The sequence below is a fragment of the Squalius cephalus genome (assembly GCF_949319135.1).
Source record: "Squalius cephalus genome assembly, chromosome: 4".
Lineage (NCBI taxonomy): Eukaryota > Metazoa > Chordata > Actinopteri > Cypriniformes > Leuciscidae > Squalius > Squalius cephalus.
The window spans coordinates 40,432,752-40,452,252 of NC_137125.1; the positions used below are offsets into that span (position 1 = coordinate 40,432,752).

Consider the following 19,501-nt stretch of genomic DNA (forward strand, 5'->3'; position numbering starts at 1 on the left):
CAAGAAAGAGATGGGGAATTTCACTGTCAGCTTGACTGATAAAAATCATTTCTCTCAATAACAGATTTATTCCATTCTGAAAATATCAAAATATATATAGGTACTGATGTAGGCAACAATATAATGTACAGACCCAGTCTATACAAATGTCAATTTGTTATTGGCTGAGAACTACTTTTTATGCCATCAATGAATACCTTATATTCTGACAAGTCACATTTAAAAACTATATCTCCATGTCTCCATTTTTGAATGACTAGTGGGAAGTTCAGACCGTGAAGTGCTCTGAAACATGGTAATTAATTCATTTATCCTGCAGCATGTGTCCTAGCCCTCCACCTGCTCAAATCCAGCATCATTATAATGGCATGTCGATATATAACCACTATTTACAAGTGCATAAAACACATCCATGAAATCCAGAGGGAGAGGATTTGAGAATGGGAGGGAGCTCGTACAGCTGTAGAACTCCTTAAAATGTTCCGGGTTCAATGCTATTCAGTTACCACAGAATAATTTCGACCTCTTTAGTTTCTAATAAACAAAAAACGTGTTATTTAAGCTATAGTTGTTGTCAAATTCGTATTTTATCAATGGGGCTAACTTACTGTCCTAGTCCAATTTGTTTGTTGCTTTGCAAAGTAATAATGACCGTTTGACTATACATTATCCTGCTTAGTACACGGCTATTTAGCAAGAAAATAAATACGCGGAAATGGAAAAGCGATTTGAGTTGAAATTACCTGATTTATTTCCCACTAGAAGTGATAACGGAGACACTAGATGGCGCAAGTTGCGTTTTAGTATGAAACGAAAGTGCGAACGTTTCTTGCTATTGACGACACCGATTGACCAATCAGAATCGAGTATTCCAAGTGGCGTTGTCACTTGCTTTTTCTTTACAACAATGATATACCTTAGAAACAGCAACAATTTAAAAGTTTATTTCAGAGCAATGTCTTAAAATAAACTAACACAAGAAGTGGATGACCGGAAAAACTATGTTTTGTTTGTTTATACAGTCCGAGGAACGAGTCAAAATTATTTTGTTTTGATACAATCGAACCCGGAACAGTCATTAAAATTAAATGTTTTTTTTGGCAGCTCTTGAAAATAATACATCATCTGTTAAATATCTATCCGTGTAACTGAGACTCTCAATGGGAGATGAATGAATACAAGGCTCTTAACACTCAATCTGTGATGTACAGAAACAGTCCAGACTCCAGACACATGAACAGAATTGAACAGAGCAATATTTTGGTTGCTGAAGATCACATAAATTAGAATCTCTACAATATGTAAAATAATATTGGTTAAAGTTAAAAATAAGATTTTTTTTAAAACATTTAAAGAAAAAAAAAAGGCAAATACATACGTTTGGCTTCGGAAACAAACCTATTTGAACATGTCATAGATATATGAAGCAGAGTCAATGGAGACTTTACACTCCAGCGGCAAAGACCATAGAGAGAGAAATAAACATGATGTTCCAATGCATGATGGGAAACCAGGTCTCCACGCTAACACCTCAATAAGTGCAAAATAAATAATGCAATATCCCAATCCTGTAATCCAACAGATTTGGTACCATTGTAAGCTTGCAGAGATATGATACGTGAATGTTGATAGCCAAAAAATTCCTGGAGGAAAAGAATCACATGAAATTTTACAAGAGGTGGATCTTGGTATTTCCAACGAGAACTTCCGGATGGTTCTGAGACAAGTTCAAAAAGTCTTTCTGACAGCATATAACAAGTTCTGATTAAAACAAAAATCTGGCGATGCATAACATAGGCATAATTTCTTGGCCTCTGGGGGGGTTCATGTGCTGCATTGGCACTGATAAGGATGCAAATAAAATTGTGGTGGTGGTTCTTTTGTGACCGGGTGACATTTAAAAACAGACAAAAACAAAAACAAAAACGCCTGTTTGCTTTGAGGCAAACCCTTCTGTCCTGTTACAGGGATTCTGAAGGATTTGTAAATTAAGGCAAAGTTCATTATGATTACTTTTAGCTTTAAACCCATGATTCAATTTTCAGAAAGCTTGAGCAGAAAATGCACTAGAAAGTTGATCTAAGGGGAGGAAAAAAAAAATGGACGAATGTAATTAAATACAATCAGAAGGTCTTGACTAACTACCTAGAGCGTAGTTGGAAAAAACAGTTGCTTGTATATGCTTGATAAATAACATTTTGCATGCAATAAAAAGAAAAAGTCGAAAAAAAAAAATTCAAATAGGTCCACCCCCATCATGAATGTATAGTTTACGAATGAGTCGAATTTAAATTAAACGGCTAAACGTTATTGCACAAGTGTCAAAATGGACACCATGTCAGAGTATCAACTCTAATTTCATACATTTCTGCCCCAAAGCACTTCAGAACATTCAAATACATGATTTAATGAGATTAGGCCATAATTATACGTTTAAAAAAAATCCTAAAAGTGAACTTTGCGGGGCGGTGACCTGTGCAGAAAAGTGTCAAGCATTACAGAACACTTCAGTTGTGCTTCAACATACAGTAATTGTCGCAGAGGCTGTTGTCAGGCAACGAGGCTTTCGATTTTGCATGAGGATGTTCGAGACGTTATGCAGTGAAGGATGAGCCTGTGCTTTCCAATCAGGACCTTCACATCCCTGTTTTCTTACCATCCAAGGCTGCGAGCGAAAAAGAATCCAGAAAAAAAAATTAAGGGAGGGACACAAACCGAGGGAAAAAAAGAAGTCCTGACAGATCCTGTAATCACACGCGGTTCACTGCTACATTTAAAACTGTGCATATCCCATACAAAGTTGAAAAGATTAAAAGACTAACACCTCTGAGCACTGTACTGGTTACTGGTTTTTGTTACATGCCCCTGTCTTCCTCCTCCAATGATGGGCTGATTGGCAGTATCCAGGACCAATAACATGGCAGCATTCTTTTATTTAAACACCAAAAGTGGTATTGAGGTTTGGGGGTTCAAAATGGAAGAGGCGGAGAGTGGGTCGGACTCCTATCCAGAGCCTTCAGACCGGTCCGTTAGGCATAACCTCAGCGGGAGTGGGTGCCTCGACTCTGTAGAGGCATGAGAGTGAGTAAGAGAGGATGGAGGCAGTTTTTTTTATCCATTATATAACATAACCTTACTACACATTCACTGTTACCTCGTCTCCGTCACAGTGGTGGCGTCTGACTCTTCTGTAGGCGCTGAAGACTTGCTACTGTCGGTGATGCTGAGCTTCTCCAGAGCGTCAGTAGGCACCTCGCTGCAGAGAAAAAGTGCAGCCGCCAAATACTTTTACACATCAATAATCACTCTTCGAAAATCAGTTCAATCGTTTGAATCACTTGGACAAGTGGAGTGAGAGGTATTCGAAAGTCACATTAGCTAAAGTTGGTGGGCGAAAACAGTCCACTGTCAATAGTTTAGCGATGAAGCATGGCTCACAGCGAAATCAATTTCAAACCAAGCAGCTTTCTGTTGGTCAACATTGCAAATTTGTGCGACAAATATGAATCCGTTGCGAAATCTTTGTCACAAAAATTCCCAATTGCGTGGATTCTTATTAAAATGGCCACCCAGGGTCTGAAAGTAACTATTTGGCTCACCTGCCACAGGGACTGGTAGATGAAAAAATCCACCAGCCAAGCATATTTTTTACCGGCCAAAATAATAAACAGCCTTTTTTTGTCACATATACATTCATTTCAGTACATCTAATTGAGATAATAAGGTATTATGTTGAATACAAACATAAAAAAATTGTCCAGAGCAAAATTTGAAATGTATAGTAAAATAAAATCTATATATTGATCAAAATGTAATCAACTTTATTTGTAAAGCACTTATAGAAACTGTAGTTGAGCAAATGCCAAACAGTAGGCACACAATGAAAACAAATGACACATGTCAGATACAACGAATAAGCTTGAATAAACATTGCCATTAGCGCTGTCACAGAAGTTTTCAAGAGTAGAGGCTGCGACTGAGCCAGGGTCACAGACACGCAGGCAATGTGACACTTGCTGTGTTCATGGTCACGAATGTTCTCAAGTTTCATTGTTTTATTTCCGATGACAAATGAGTTGTTTCTGTTTTTATCTTTAGCATACTGGTGACACACAGAACAACTCATCACGACAGCGTCAGAATCATATTGTAGCCAGCCTCTTGAAACTCCGTTATCTCCAAACCTCCATTTCTCACAAAACTTTCTTTTTTTATATAATTCATCCCCCTTTTCATCTGTGGGTTTTCGTTTCAAAGGTTGGCTCACTCCTGGTAAACGTCGCCACATAACAGCTAATAAGCGGCAGCTAGCTGCAGACCGGAAGTTAGCTGCAGTACTAGCTAGCAACAGACCGTCTCTAGTGCTCCAAGTCTCACGCCACTGTTTACCTTACGGCATCCGAGACAGTGCCGCGAGACTTGGAGCGCTAGAGACGTTCTGTGGCTAGCTAACCTCGTCCCCAGATTAGTGACTGGCAAACACAACAACTCCGAGCCATCATGCCAGATATTTTATAACATTACAAAATGCAATTGTAATAAACATTTTATTACATTACTATTTTGGCATGAACATTCACCCGCCAGTGTGACGGATAGCCTTTTGAGATTTACTCGCCAAACGGAAAATCTACCCACATTTGGCGCTTAATTTCGGACCCTATGGCCGCCTAAAACGCTTAATAGTGTGTAAGTGTTCTTACCTCGAGGGAGCTGTTATCTGGTTGGCAGGTTTAGGAGTACCCTCAGCCTTATGTTCTCCAGGGTCCTCTTCGCTGTCTGAGCCTCCAGATGAGCTGCTGTCTGAGGCCACCAGAGGGGCTTTTTGCTCAGGACTTCCTTCCCATCCTCCTGTAGCTGAACCACTGCCAGCCACTGAAAAAAAGAGACACTTTCAGATACCAAACGGCAAAATTTCAACCCTCTTCTAAGTTTTCCTAGTTTATCTACTTCAAAAGTATTACTGCACCATGCCATTAACATAAATGTAGGCAATCATGTGTCAATGTTTTGGGGTTTAATTTTTGCAGCTCAGATTCTATAGATGGGCTTTTCGGACTGGAGATGAAGTTGAGTTATAAAAGTTACAGTATGTATCACTGGTGATCAAAAGATCAAGGAAAATGTGATTCCCAAAAATATTACCACTTTAAATTCGATCAGATAAATTTAAGACAAAAAAAAAAAAAATCAGTGCTACTCACAGTCCTTCCCGTGGCCTTGTTGAGGCTGTCCCTCAGTGTTGCTGGACTCTGTGCTGTAATGTAAAGGCCAATGTATTAGGAGAGATAAAGGCACTCCCATAATTCAAATATCCAAACAAACCAATATTTTCTGCTCGCTTTAACAAACATTCCAAAACAGTGTCATATGTAGCATGAAGTCCTCTTCACCTGCTGAAAGGCTGGAATTCAGTGAAGGTGGCCCAGCCTGTGTCCTGCGAACCCGCATTGCCCTGCTGAGGGGAGCCGCCCCAGGCACCAGAGGAGCTCACCTCCGTCTCACCAAAACTAGCTGCCCAGCCTGAGTCTGTGCACAACACAAATACAAAGAATGTTAACTGAATGAATTCAGCTGAAAGATTCAGAGTTGTGGGGGATGATGTAGCACTCACTCTGAGTCTGAGCTGCTGTCGACTGCTGAGGACTGGCCTCTTCCTCAACATCCTCTTCCTCAGAGGCCGACCCGCGGCCTCCACCCCCATTTTTAACGGCACTCTTGGGTGAACTTTCTGAAGAAAGAGACACCCCAAACCTGGAAACAATAAATAGAGAATGTAACTTCAATAAACAAAACAGCAGAATCTGTTTCCTTAAGCATATCAACTGTGTGCTGTACCTCGATCTGGATTTGATTTGTGTTGCATAGTTAATTTCTTTTTCATCCCAAATATCCTCCTCTTCCTCACAGTCATCAAACTGCTGGATTCTTTCTTTACAACACGCCTCAAAAGCTGCAGCATTGGCCTACAGGAGCACAAAAATACAAAAAAACGAATAAAGCATCAAAACAGACACTTACAGCAGAGTTTAGTGATAGTTTGAATAATGAATGGTGTTTTCAGTGTCAGGCACTTACACTATGATCATCTGCGTCTATGTTAAAGTTAATTTCAGCAATCCGATCGAATGCAGCACTGCAAGATTTAAAGAGGACATTTCAATGACAATCTTCACCACAAAATTTATCAAAGCAGTACATCAATGCAAGTCTCTGCAGCATTCTGAAATGTATTTCAGCACTTATCACTGGATCTGAGAAGCTCACTCACTTTATATTTTCATCATGTTCACTGAACTCTTCATCATTAAAACCAAACTGATCCACAAAGTTGGCGGTCATCTGCTGAATCTGGTAATCAGAGAACGCCTAAAAGGCAAAAAAAAAAAATTCCACACGTATCCAGTTAGCTGTAAGGAGCTTAAAGTAGACTCAAGCTGGCTCTTTATTTGTTGCTTCTTACCTGTTGAATAGATAGATCATTGGGGAACGGGCTCTCCATGTCATCATCTTCACTAGATGAGTGCAAGTTATGGGTGCTCACCTGGAACACAGGATGAGAACCAATCTGAAATCAGCGTTAAAGCATGTAACTTTCTATGAAAATGACATTTATTTAAATAATCCTCAAAACGTAACCCTGATGATTGGTGTTTACTATAATGAACAGAGCTTTAAAAGCCATTTTGAAGGTGTGATTCAAGGTGTGATGTTGCATCTTTACGGAATATGTTTCAGGAAAGTGAAGAAGCACTAAGCATCTCTGGAATATTTACTATTATCATCTATATTAGTGGACAGATTTGTTAACTCTCTCAAAACACATTTTGAAAGACAAAAAGCCGGAATAATTATATTCTTGCGCTGAGACTAAAAGAAACAAAAGATAATTCATATTTAATAATATAATAATAATTGTATTAGTATTTATAATTTGTGATTTAATAATTCATGCATCAGAAGGGTTTAAACTGAACTCTCTTCACTCAAATCTGATGTAAATTTCCATTACATTGACTAACTTTAAATTCATCTGCCCAATGCAATGAAATGTGTGCGTGAATGCATTCCTCACCAAATCCACTGTGTTTCTTCTGTTGGTCTCTCTTAAAGTCTCACCCACAAAACTCTCCCAGCGGCCTCTGCAGTCCTCTGGCAGCTCTGTGGATATACAACTCTTTTTGATCCCAGTAACCACACTCTTATCTCAGCCATCATCACTGCATAAACTCTGTGTTCTTTTGGCATGTTCCTGCACTACAAACCTTTAATTAGGTCATTAATTTGAGAGTGAGCCAGCCCTTTCTCCAGGTTTTGAACAACAGTGTTTGCAATTCTTGTCAGGTGACCCATGTTTCCCCTTCGCCTGCCCCCTTCAGTCCTAGGTAGAGAAACTATAATCAGCAAACAGACACATACTGACATAATGATGTGTATGAAGATGAGCTTCATGGGACTAACACACGTGTGCTAGAGACTAGGGATGTCCCGATCAGGTTTTTTTGCCCTCGAGTCCGAGTCCGAGTCATTTGATTTTGAGTATCTGCCGATACCGAGTCCCGATCCGATACTTAATACATAAAAAAAGAATAAAGAAGAGCGAAAAAACAGATCCAGGATGTTCCTTATTTTTTATTTAATTCACCTTATTTTAACATTCAACAACTCTGTTAACAAACAGAGCACTTCTGTGAGGTAGCTTGAACAATCAAGTAATAGCCTACATAAATTCTTCACTTTTGGAATTTAGTGCAACAGTAAATATAAAAAAAGTCTAATAGGGCCTATATAAACAAATAGCACCTCAACACCCGGCAGGCATGTAAACAAATAAAAAATAAAAGTGCTACAGTGTTTGCAAAGCCAGTAATGTGCTTTTAGGAACTGCACTCCTAACTCTTACACCAGTTTCACACTGCACTGTTAGCAGAGCGTGCAGCACGTATTTTTTTCGCCGCCCATGTTAACAGATTAAACCAGGCTTTAGAGCATTCACACCGCGCGCAGAGGCGGCGCAGCAGTGCGTATAGCAGAGCAGAGCAGAGCAGGAGTGCCGCGATCGTTTCGGCGCCGAGTCTATTTTTGCTGCGCCGCTTTTGCTGAATTAAAGTGACAATACATTGATCATGGCCAAAATACACCGCAGTTTTATCCAAAAAGTGCATTGATGATATCTATTGTGTTTTAAACAGTCAATCAAATGACCAACAGCAATTTAAAAAGAAAACAAATGTCCAAAAACAAACTTGTTGCCATAACAATAAAATCAAAGATGAAACAAAAGTATAAATGAAATTATTAATAAAATAAGCTTCTTGACAAGTTTTTTCTCTTAAATGTATTTGAAAACGAAAAAAAGCAATGCCAACTTATCCATTATGGAGTACTCTGTCTGTAGCCTGCCCTACACAACCCGCGGTTCAGCCGCGCGTGACAAACGCTGCCAGTGTGAAAGTAAAACGCACGTGTCCTGCTCCTGCTCACCATACGCACTGCTCCTGCGCTGCTTACTAACGCGTGCAGTGTGAAACCGGCGTAACTCTGTGCCACCGCATAAATATTGATGTGTTAAAAAATAATGAGAATATATATATCCGAGTCCTGATCGGGAGGTAACGTCCGATTCCGATCGAGTCTGAAAACACGTGATCGGGCCCGATTTCCGATCATGTGATCGGATCGGGACATCCCTACTAGAGACTCACTGCATATAAATCAATGACAGTAAACAGAAGAAGCTCTTACTGGATTTTGTCATTTTCCTCCCAAGCATCCAGAATCCTTTGCACCAGCCGGCAATGCTGGAAGAGCTGAGAAAAGCAGACAGACAACATTGTGAATAATGAACAACAGGAAACACAAAGAGAGTGTGTGAGAGAGAGAGTGTTAAAAAAAACGATAAAGAGCAACAAACTAAAGTGACACACCTATACTCAACAAACCACAAGATTTGAGCTATCATTCATGCTGTAGTATAAATGGTGCAGGATGAATTAAAGGTCAAATTTCAGTGCTTAGGCTTTGTGGTTTGTTCAGATTCTTGAACCAAAGTATGTGCAATGCACTACTGTTCCAAAGTTTAGGGTTATTTTTTCATCTTTTTGAAACAAGTATTTTAAGAACAGTTATATTGCAAAATATGATTATAATTTAAAACAACTGTTTTCTATTTTAATATATTGTAAAATGTAATTTATTCCTGTGATGGCAAAGCTGAATTTTCAGCAGCCATTACTCCAGTCTCACTGTCACATGATCGTTCAGAAAGCATTGTAGTATGATGATTTGGTGCAAACTAACATTTTATAATCATCAATGTTGAAAACAGTTGAGCTGCTTAATATTTTTGTTAAAAAATTATTAATTTCTTTAAAAAAAAAAAAAATTGTGACCAAGCTTTTGATTGACAGTATATTTGCAGTGAAGCCCAACTACCCTGTTTCCTCTAAGATAATCTGAGAATCTGCCAAGCGCTGTAAGAAAGCGGTAATGATCGAAAACAGATATGAACTACAGATGGCCTACATTGACAACAAGGGCATCTTGAATTGGTGTGTTTGCTGGATCTGAGCTGCTGTTCTGGCCAGGTGTTCCCTCCTCCGCCTGGGTGCCTGTGCCAGTAGCTGGTGGTCTCTCCTCGTGATTCTGCATACCTGGGTTCTGGAAGTCCGTGTGGACAGAGTGGTTCAGGATAGATGCCACACACAGCTCCACTTGCAAGTGCAAGAAATTATTCCAGGTGTATTTAAAGAATAAATCCTGCAACCAGAGAGTGAGGGAAAGAGGAAGCCAGGAGAAGAGAAAAATAAATGATGAAAAACAAGATCGTCCACCCACTGCCAGCTCATAGTGTTGAGTCTGCGATATTCAGTGTGGGTGTGTGTAAGTGATTTACCAACAGCAGGTCCATGGTGTTGAGTCTGCAGATCTCTTGGCAGATGCTGAGGTCGCAAGTCTGCAGCAGAGAAGCCACCAGTCTGGCCACATGAAGGCGGGCGCTCCCAAGGGGCTGCTCCAGAACGCCCACTGTGGTGAGTATTGCACTTCTCTGTTTTACAGCAAGTGGAGGGAGAGTTACGCATTGTTAGAGGGCCATCACTCTCCCCATTGCACAGTGATTGTCGAGACAGTAGCTCTGCTCCAAAACATAGTAAGCCAACATAGACTGACACACTTTAAGGCATCATTAAAATGATGCTCCTGAAGACTGTTCTAAAAGGTCGGCAGCAAAATTATGCTACCTTCTAAGACACCCTAAAGCCACAACAAAATGGAAGTAGCTTATTTCTTGCAACAAAACGTTTCTTCCGAAATGTGACGTACTCCAAGCGTAACAGATTATCAATAAAAAGGGTAGACTTTGTTCTACCCATTGGTTGTTGATCGGATTTTGTGATGTGGGCATTGCACTCCAAAATGAATGTGAGCTTTGCAGTTGATTGTGGCGGGGTGGGGCGAGTTATGACATTTTGATTTCAAATTACACTGTAATAAAAAAAATTAAACAAGCATAGATGAATCGTTTGCAATAAGATCAATATACTATGCATCTGATTTTATCACAGTCAAGTCTCTCAATGAGCTTATTGTGAAGAGTGCCATTTAAGTGACAGGAAGGGGATGTCACCTATTTAGGGCGTTCAAAATCAGTCACTTAGAAGGTTTCACTTCAGTTATGTAGGCAGCAAAGCAGCTTAAGTTTTGAAACAGAGCAAGAATCATCTGTGCAAAAAACATTTTGCTTGTATCTTTATTATAAACAAAATATTATAAACAAAAAAGCCCTGAGATGACATTTATACACAGATAGAGTTTAGTTGCATGTGTGTGTGTGTTTGTACCATAGGAGGGTTCAGTAGGAGCTGCTGGAAGTCCTTTAAATGAGGCTCAATAGCACGTAAAATACTGCTGTTGACAGTGTAAGACCTTTCACATCCCTGAGAATACAGGTCCATCAGACCCTCCAGCCTAACAACACCAGACACAGAGATAACAGAAGGTCATGGAAAGATAAAAAAAGGGAGAACAGCAAATGTCCGAGCATGGCTGTTTATTTTAGGTTTAATTAGGCCCTATAATGGATGAACTCACCCTGACCTTCGTGACTCCAGTAACGTAAGAAGCACTTGCGTTCCATTGACGACAGAAGCTTCAGTCCTTTCCCCTTCAAACATGTTCTTCAAAAGCTCTCCCACATTCTCTCGTCTACAAAGACATCAACATGAGTGGATGAGATACAAAAACAGCGATTACATCAGAGAAACAAACACTGTCTGGTCATCAGTCTTTATTGAGTGAGAGAATTCTTGTTACATGACTGTGATCTTAGCTTATCAGATTGGGCACTTACGACTCCAGGACAGCGAGTAAGGGGTCTGGTTCTGTGACCTCTGACAGCTGATTGGCCTGGTCTCGACTGAGTCGGATTATGTCACAAAGAGTCTGGGATGCATTAGATTGTCTCTGCAGAAGAATTAAGTGAAAAAGAATGTACTTGGATGTTTTTTTTTTAAACTTCCATAACTTAAATCATGTGGGCTGGAGGTGAAACTTTCACGTTGGAGTGAGTGATATTTCTACCTCTTCATCTCTCCCTGTGTGCATGAGCTCTGTGAGTCTCTGGATGAGTCTCTCCTCATTCAGCCACTGCAAACACACACATTCATTCACAGATCAGAATCACAGCCCCGCAATGACGAGTGAGGATTCAGCCAGGGCTTGGAGGATAACAATCAGGGTCAATGTCTCATTTAAGCAATTCAATCATTCACTAGCATTTCTAAAATATATAGTTTCTACAAAAGGTTCATGCTCCTAGGGGCAGAACAGTGTAAAATGCTTTTGAACAAGATTAACCATCACATGAACCTCTAAATTCACTTGTAGAGTCAACAACACATGGGACCCTTCACACAGAACATGTTATTGCATTCAAATATAGCTGGACGCAATAAAAGAAACAGAATGCAGCGGGAAATATTAGTGTGCTTACATTGAGGACCTCCATCCTCAAAGGGGCAGGCTCTACACAGCTGATGAGGCGCAGCAATAGGTCCATCATGGCCGAGGCATCAATGTGATTCAGCACCAGACTGATAAAGTTGTGTTTTTTCCTTAGGAAAGAGATTACCTGCATGTGGAATAACATACAACTTACTGACAATACAAATCAAATAAATAGCTCAGTATTTCCTTTGTGCTATTTGGTGTGCATTCATATTCTGGACCATGTGAGATCAGGTGTGCGTACCTGGTCTGTTTTACGTGCAATCAAGTTTCCGATGGTTTTGCTGAAGAAAGAGGCCAGTAGGGGATTAAGGGGTGGCTCCTGCTCCAGAAAGTGGTAGAGCTTCTCTAAAAGGGATTCATCTCCACCCAGCTTATCATTGATAAGAGCCACATCAGAGGTCAGGAGCTCGCAGGCAATGTTTGGATACCTGGGTAAACAGAACAAAACAAAAAGTCTATATTACCTTCAAGTTACATGTGACAATACTATCAAACAGTAAATGCAACTTTGTGGTTTCAACTTCCAACTAAGGCATTTCAAAAGTAACAAAGTTGTTCTGTAGCTCTACTTATCTTCTGTCACTCAGATAGCACTAAGGTAAACACTGGTTAGCTCAGTGGTGCAGTGTTGTCAGTGCCACAAGAGAGGGTAATAAACTCTGCGTCAGTGCTTTTATACTATTGTAGGATTCTGCATTTCACAAAAATATCACTAAGCAAAAAATCTGGATCAGTGCTACTGAGAACATATTTCACTCAATGTAATAACATTTCACAATACTTGGAGAGAAAAGACGTTTTGAGTGAATCCACTTGCTGATTTTAAGACAAATGATTCTGCCTCCTACACACAGAGAACCAAATGATTAGTTTTAAATTAACTGTAATCTCTTTTTCTCTCTCTCCTTCTAACCATATGGCCCCAACAGAGAGCGCTAAAACTGATAGATTTCAACCTTTCACAACATAAGAGTATTTCATATAGTTTACCTTGAACAGCACAACCCTCACAAAGAGCAACTCTGTTTTAAAACACAAGTAACAAAATGTTATGCATGAGTGTACACATCACCTTTTAACAAAATCACTTCTCTTTTCTCTTTCCTCTTCCTTCATTTGTCAACTTAAAATGCACATCCCTCCACTTCTCTGCACTTCTACATATTTACAGTCAGTTTTATAGCTCTCCTGTAACCAGGAGCTCCAAGCATGCAGGGCCGCCAGTGAACAACACAAACGTCCTACCATCATAATTTAACAAGTCGGAATACTTTTTACTGCCAGCTATATTTACATGTAGGCTATAGGTCATTTGCAGTGAATAAACAATTAAGTTGCAGCCACATTAGAGAAATTTCTGCAGGTAAAAAAGGTCCATTTGTCTTTTGACAAAAGTGTAGGGATGTATGAAGCAACGCTCTCACAGAAGTCACTTTCAAACCAAGCAGCTTTCTATTGGTCAACGCAGCAATTTCTCCTGACCAACTTTAACACGAGCAAATTCTGCATCTGGAACTTTTTCACCCTCATGCAAAACTCCAGATTGCACGAAATTGAACCTTTAAACTTTTTTAAAAAAGTGTGTAATTTCCATTCCATTAGCATTACTTGGCGAAACTGAAAATAAAGGCTGTTTTGAACAGGTTTCCTGCACACATCCCCATCTGGCAGTTGTCGATGAAACGGGTAGCCCCGTCCCAAACTCATGTTATTGGTTGAACCAGTGTTGCGGTGTCCATTTGGCCAAAACTAGCAAAATAAGGTGCAAAGCTGTGTTTCTCTTACTTGAAGCGAGTTTTCTCCTCCAGATCAGCAGGGGGCTCCTCTGTGATGAGGGTGACCAGCTCCTGCATACATTGATCCTTGGAGAGGAAGAGCAGGAGCTTGCGGTTCTGTGCTTTGCACTCCTGCAGGACATCCTCCTCTTCCATCAACTCTCTCAGAGTCACGCCCTCTCGATCCAGCAGCTGGTCGATATGGGAGGTGTTGTTCAGGTCAAATTTCCAGAACATGATGGCGGCGGTGGCAGCTGCAGCAGGAAGCCCAGGCCTGAATAGAAGACATGAAAGTGAGGATAACATGAAAACAAGCGAGTGATAACGCACAGTGCACAGGATATTTCTTTTCAAATTAAATATCTATTGCAGAGAAAGCAAACCCCGAATGAGATTGCGATAAGCATGATGAAAATAAAAATCCAAGGTGGTTGATGCATTGAATGAAATGTAGGCATGCAGAATCGCCTTGAACCTTTTTTTATTCAAATGCCACCTGTTGTCCAACACAATATTGGAAGGCTCCCTGATATAGGTCATTTCTGGTATTTCTGCATAATTATGACAAATCTGCTTGTTTTTTTTTTGGTTGGGAATCGAAAATCGATTTCAATTCTGGTATCGAATACTTAAAGGGATACTTCACCTCTGGAAAGATGAATGTGTATTTAAAGGTAATTTATGTAGAAGAAATGTGAAGAAATTTTTGAATTTGGAGCTTTCTAGACTGAGAAAAGCCAGAAAATGTATTTTTGGCTTATGTGGATGAAACGAAAGACAACAACTCCCAGAATGCACTTGCTTCGCCCTAGGAGGCCACTCCCAAGCCACGCCTACCGGTAAGAGAGCGCAGTTGAAAAACAAGGCTAGGCTACTATTGAGACTCCATGATGAGTTTGCCAGGGATTTCGAGATCGCCCAAAATGTCCGGGATTCGGCTTTTGCGTTCTACAGTCGCCATTCATGTTTACTGTGGCGAGCAGGACGAGGCTTATGGCCGCGGGAGAACGGCACGAGGCCGGTGGTGTGATTACTGAGACGCGCCGGTCTCGCATCTCTCACGAAGGAGCGGGAATTTTCTTAGCAATGGTAAAACGCACATCAACCGATCACTTGTTTAGCGTTCATGTAAACACAACATTCAGATTCACCAATCGGAATGAATTCAGTTAGATTGAAACAAAACATGAATGTAAACAATGAATGGCGACCGCAGATCTCGCCCGCCGAACAAGTCCGGGAAAAAGAGGATGGTAACCCCTACTACTCAGCTTTCTCCTACTATTCAGCTTTCTCCACAGAACAAGAGCCTGCTAGCTTAGCTTCCAAAGAAAGATGGCTGACACTGTGTGTACATTCTGTGAGTGAGATCCCACCCTCTATGGGCGGGTTGAAAACATGCGGAACAGCCCCTACTACTGGCTGTAGTCTTTAGCCTCTGGCCAGAAAATCCTCCGATGACGCAAAATGACGATTTTTGCGTCATCGGAGGATTTTTTCCAGATAAAAAATACATAAATCTCTTGTCTCAGGGGGATATGAGGGTGGAAAGCACGGTAATTCGAAAATACTACAGGTTTTCTACTAATACAAAGCTTAATGCTAAATCCTGAAGTATCCCTTTAAGGTCAGGAATCGGATACTTGTTATCAATACTTGTTAACATTGTTTATTTCAATTTTCAATTATATCTTTGTTCAGTTATATTTATTTGTGCAATTGCTAATTTGTTTATTTGCTCTTTTTTTAATTAGGCCTACTGAGTGTTTACTTGTCTTCAATAATGCTTGAAATTTATATTAGTTAGGCTATAGTTGTTTTTGCTATGGTATTTTTCAACCATAGGCAAAAGTTCCTTGTGTAAGTCCAAAAGTGTAGGCCTAAGTGTTCTATAGCCTGTTGATCTGTTGGTATTCAGGTACAATGAAATGTTTTGCAATAAGACTTAAAATAAATTAATGATATCCAAGTTTTTTGTCCCTTATTGAAATTAAAATTAGGAATCGATAAGAATCGATAAACAGAAATTCAAACATATCAAACCCTAGTATTTACATATTACATTAATTAACCATAATTCATTTTGTTATTTCAACAGTTTCAAGAACTGTATTTTGTACAATGGAAACAACTAATAAATTAATAAACTAATAAAAAATATTTGATTTTAATATTTATTATTATAATATTATATAAGAAATACATTTTACATTAACATATTTTGAGATTATTTTAATTTTGTAATAATAATAATAATTTATTTTAAATTTGTAATAATAGATAAGAATTTATAAATTCTAATACCTTTTAGTCATCTTATGGCCCCCTTGGAAGTTGCTGAAGCCCCCTAGAGAGTTTCGGTCCCCTGGTTGAGAACCACTGATGTGTATAGTGTGTTTCAAATCACTCACTTATAAAGTTACATTATAGTAGCCTTAAAAAGCAGCTGTCTATGTAGGCAGCCTAATAGGTTTTGGAACAAAGATGAGTGGGAGGGGGGAAGAATAGCGATGGAAAGCAGAACTAACAGATGAAAGAGAATCTGGAGAACAGGAGAATAAGGAAGGGGACAAAAATAATTGATGGACCTTTAAAGCGTCCAGCTAACACATCCCACTCAAAACAAAACATGAAGCAACTGGAACTTGAAGAGCAACTTTCCTTTCAATACTGATTGAAATCACCTGTGCTGTGAAGATTTTCTAACAACTCTGGTCATGAACAAAGCAGACCTTTCCCACAAGATGACTGTTACCCACGCATCACACCCTGGGCGATACATTTCACACAGCCTGATAGGTTTTGCTTGCTCAAAGAAATGTAATCTGTTAGTGAGGCTATGTAAAAGACTCCTCAGGAACTCAAGCACTGGAACATTGATAGCATTTGTTAAGTAAATATATTTTTACCAGCTGATGAAACGTGTGAATCCTTAGTTACACCTCCTCCACAGGCAGACAGGCATTTGAGTGGCAGAATGCAGACAGCACAGAATGACCTAGCATTAATCTGCATGAGGTCCACTTCCCACCAGGCCTTCCTCGAATACACGCCTCAGACGGACTGACACTGGGGAAAAGAATCGAGTATGAGAAAGTGCAAACTCTTCAAAAATCAATGCAGGCATGGTTTAAAAACACTCTGAACCAATGCGACAAACAATGCACAGAGTAAGTACATGATGATGAAGCAATAATGCATAAAAACACACTGCATCATATAGTCTAGGAACCTTGAAACGATGTGCAAGGCTAAAATCAACTATGGAAGGTCTTGTAAACTGAAAATGTAGGCGTTTGTACAACCATAATTTCCGTGCCAACAGTGAAAAAATGCACATACACATTATTTTCCATAAATTCACCCCCATACTTACTCTCTAGTAGCAGATACACAGTTATTTTAAGCATTTCAAGCCTTCAGATTTTAAGCACGGTCACATTTCCCATAGTTCGGCAAATTTTCACAGGCAAAATCTAGCCATTGCAATAGGAGTCATGAATTTCACCTGAGGGCGAAACATTTCCTCTCACAGATTTTGCAACAGGTTCAAGTTCAAGATTTCCAGTGCTGACCAACTTGGTTTCGTTTCATACATTCATACATTATTGCTTGACTATAGACAATGTGACCTCACCTTTAGACCAGATACTAGGAAGTTCAAATAGAAGGATCCACTTATTGTACTGTCCTAAATGAAATGCGGACCTGCAACGTCACATCTTGTACGCATATGGCACTCAACGCAGCAGCTGGTAACAGCTTCCTTGAGCACAACATATTCATCTGATGACAAACAGCACAGAGAATACATACCGGAAAGAATCTCTATCATTGATCTGCAGCTGTGCAAGCTGAAGCAATTCTTTCATTTGGGAAAAGTGGCCAAAAAAAGAAAAAGAGGACTTGTTTCCTTCTTTTATGTGGATGTGGACATGATTGTGTGCACGTGCAGAGCTTAGTATGACAATACCAACCAGAGAACTCCCCAATGAACTCTGCACAGGAAAGCAAGTGTCTCTGCTCTACAATTCATCAAAAATAGAAACAGCCAGCAGCACTTGCATGCAGCAAAGCTGCCATACAAAGCAAACACGAGCGGGGATGTTGCATGGGATCTCTTGACAGCAGCAGCTGAGGTCAAATAAGCTGCCATTGATTGCACAACTGTCCAGAAGCTGCCTACTTAGGAAGTTGATCCAGCAACTTGTCCCGACCCCTGGACCCCAGAGGGGGTGTTCATAGCATTACAAAACTTCAAATGAGATTGCAGTCGTGATACTGAACGATCGTGTTGTACAACTCAATAGCTAAATAGCCAGAGAGGATTGACTGACTTCTGAATTACTCATGTTGCTGCTAATGACAACATGATTTGAATCCAATGTTTACAATAGGCGTCAAGAACATACCAGAGCATCATTCACACCTTATAAAGCCGGGGCGGTTAAAGAAGACGTACTCCTATCAAACTCACACAAGACGTGACGATGATTTTAAGTGCAGAATAACAGTTTCAGCAGAAAATCTCGATGGTCGCATGTTAACAGCTGGGCCCCGCTAGCAGCCGTTAGCATCAGCTGCTAATATTAACGACAAAAACTGGTTTCCGTATTTTCATAACAATCCCAAACTCGACTGAAACAACTCAAATACAAACTCGTTTACAACTCAAAATGGATTAAGATATGTGTAGAGTGCGCTTGGCTTTATTTAACGCTAAATATTGGGATGTTTTCGGTTTGTTTGCTAGCTCGTCTGGCTAACTTCAGCTGAATCTCTGTTATAGAAGTTTCTTCTCCTCTAATGGGAATTAAAACGACACATTTTCTAATGAAAACACTCATGAACAAGCACGGTTTGGTGTAAAGCATAGACCGTCTGTTCCAGCAGTGCTATCTGCGCAAGTAAACAGTCTGTGCATGTAAGCTTACCCCCGCTATGAGTGTCTGTAGAACGGGCTACTGGTTGTCGGTTAGTACTGGTCTGGCCCGTGCAGTGGAGCAGTGGCGCTGCTGCCCCGCGCGCTCTGTGAAACCCCGCTGCTGCCACGAGACCGTTTTCCTCTCAACTATCTGCCCAAAGCGCGAGCCATCGTCCTCACTAAAGTTGTTTTTCTGCTCTCCTTTATGTATGGGTTAATTTTTTAGGAAATTATTCTGCGGCGAATCACTACGTAGAGTTATCTCGGCCACTCACACGCACGGCGAGGGATGAGGGATCGGAAAATAAAAATCGTTCATATGTTTGTATTCAAAATGGCGAAACTCTGTCATAGACGCGCGCGTGCTGTCAGATTGTTGTCTGCGCATCGAGTGCGCGCTCCACGCGCACATTGCACTATCTTAGACAAGATCAACATAGATTAAAATAATAATAATAGTAAAAACAGTCATAATAGAAGTACATAGGCCTAAAGAAAAAGGGAATATAAAAGAAAACTACAAGTTAAAATACAATAAACCAAATAAAATAAATGTGATTTTTTTTCCTCATACTTTTGTTGAAATCATAACATTGTTTTCATACTTTCATTAAGATAAACCAGACTTTTTTTTTTATAAACTAAACGCTCAACTCAGTCTCATAAAATAAAATAAAATAAAATAAAAACAAAAATCCCAAAATGTAAAACACAAAATAAAACAAAGATTTTGTATCTGACACGTCTTGAGGAGCTTTGTCCGAAACTATAAATCATTTATTGAATTGTCATT

General features: G+C 39.9%; 1 protein-coding gene across 2 annotated transcripts; it reads right to left on the reverse strand.

The window, feature by feature from the left end:
* Nucleotides 1-48: 48 nt before the first annotated feature.
* On the reverse strand, nucleotides 49-19,103 carry ppp6r2a (protein phosphatase 6, regulatory subunit 2a). 2 transcript variants are annotated; one of them, XM_079868072.1, is made up of 24 exons: nucleotides 18,719-19,103; nucleotides 16,694-16,853; nucleotides 13,795-14,058; nucleotides 12,251-12,437; nucleotides 11,993-12,130; nucleotides 11,581-11,646; nucleotides 11,351-11,463; nucleotides 11,098-11,205; nucleotides 10,842-10,968; nucleotides 9,896-10,048; nucleotides 9,526-9,759; nucleotides 8,746-8,810; nucleotides 7,266-7,381; nucleotides 7,076-7,161; nucleotides 6,464-6,544; nucleotides 6,272-6,369; nucleotides 6,079-6,136; nucleotides 5,839-5,966; nucleotides 5,615-5,754; nucleotides 5,394-5,529; nucleotides 5,205-5,257; nucleotides 4,704-4,875; nucleotides 3,155-3,256; nucleotides 49-3,065 (listed from the first exon to the last, which is right to left on the reverse strand). In XM_079868072.1, exons 3-24 carry the CDS (start codon nucleotides 14,019-14,021, stop codon nucleotides 3,017-3,019), a joined length of 2,637 nt encoding a protein of 878 aa, XP_079724198.1. In that variant the 5' UTR covers nucleotides 14,022-14,058; nucleotides 16,694-16,853; nucleotides 18,719-19,103; the 3' UTR covers nucleotides 49-3,016. The 2 variants fall into 2 exon arrangements, with proteins under 2 accessions (XP_079724198.1, XP_079724197.1); XM_079868071.1 differs by having other exon boundaries at nucleotides 11,092-11,205.
* Nucleotides 19,104-19,501: the final 398 nt, after the last annotated feature.

Excerpts from the sequence above, each read along its gene's own strand:
- ppp6r2a (XM_079868071.1), bottom strand. The coding sequence starts at position 14,021 with ATGTTCTGGAAATTTGACCTGAACAACACCTCCCATATCGACCAGCTG. Across the intron at positions 10,969-11,091 it reads CTGGAGTCACGAAGGTCAGG|GCTGGAGGGTCTGATGGACC; the intron begins GTGAGTTCATCC and ends TGGTGTTGTTAG. Across the intron at positions 3,257-4,703 it reads CAGATAACAGCTCCCTCGAG|CGAGGTGCCTACTGACGCTC; the intron begins GTAAGAACACTT and ends TTTTCTCTGCAG.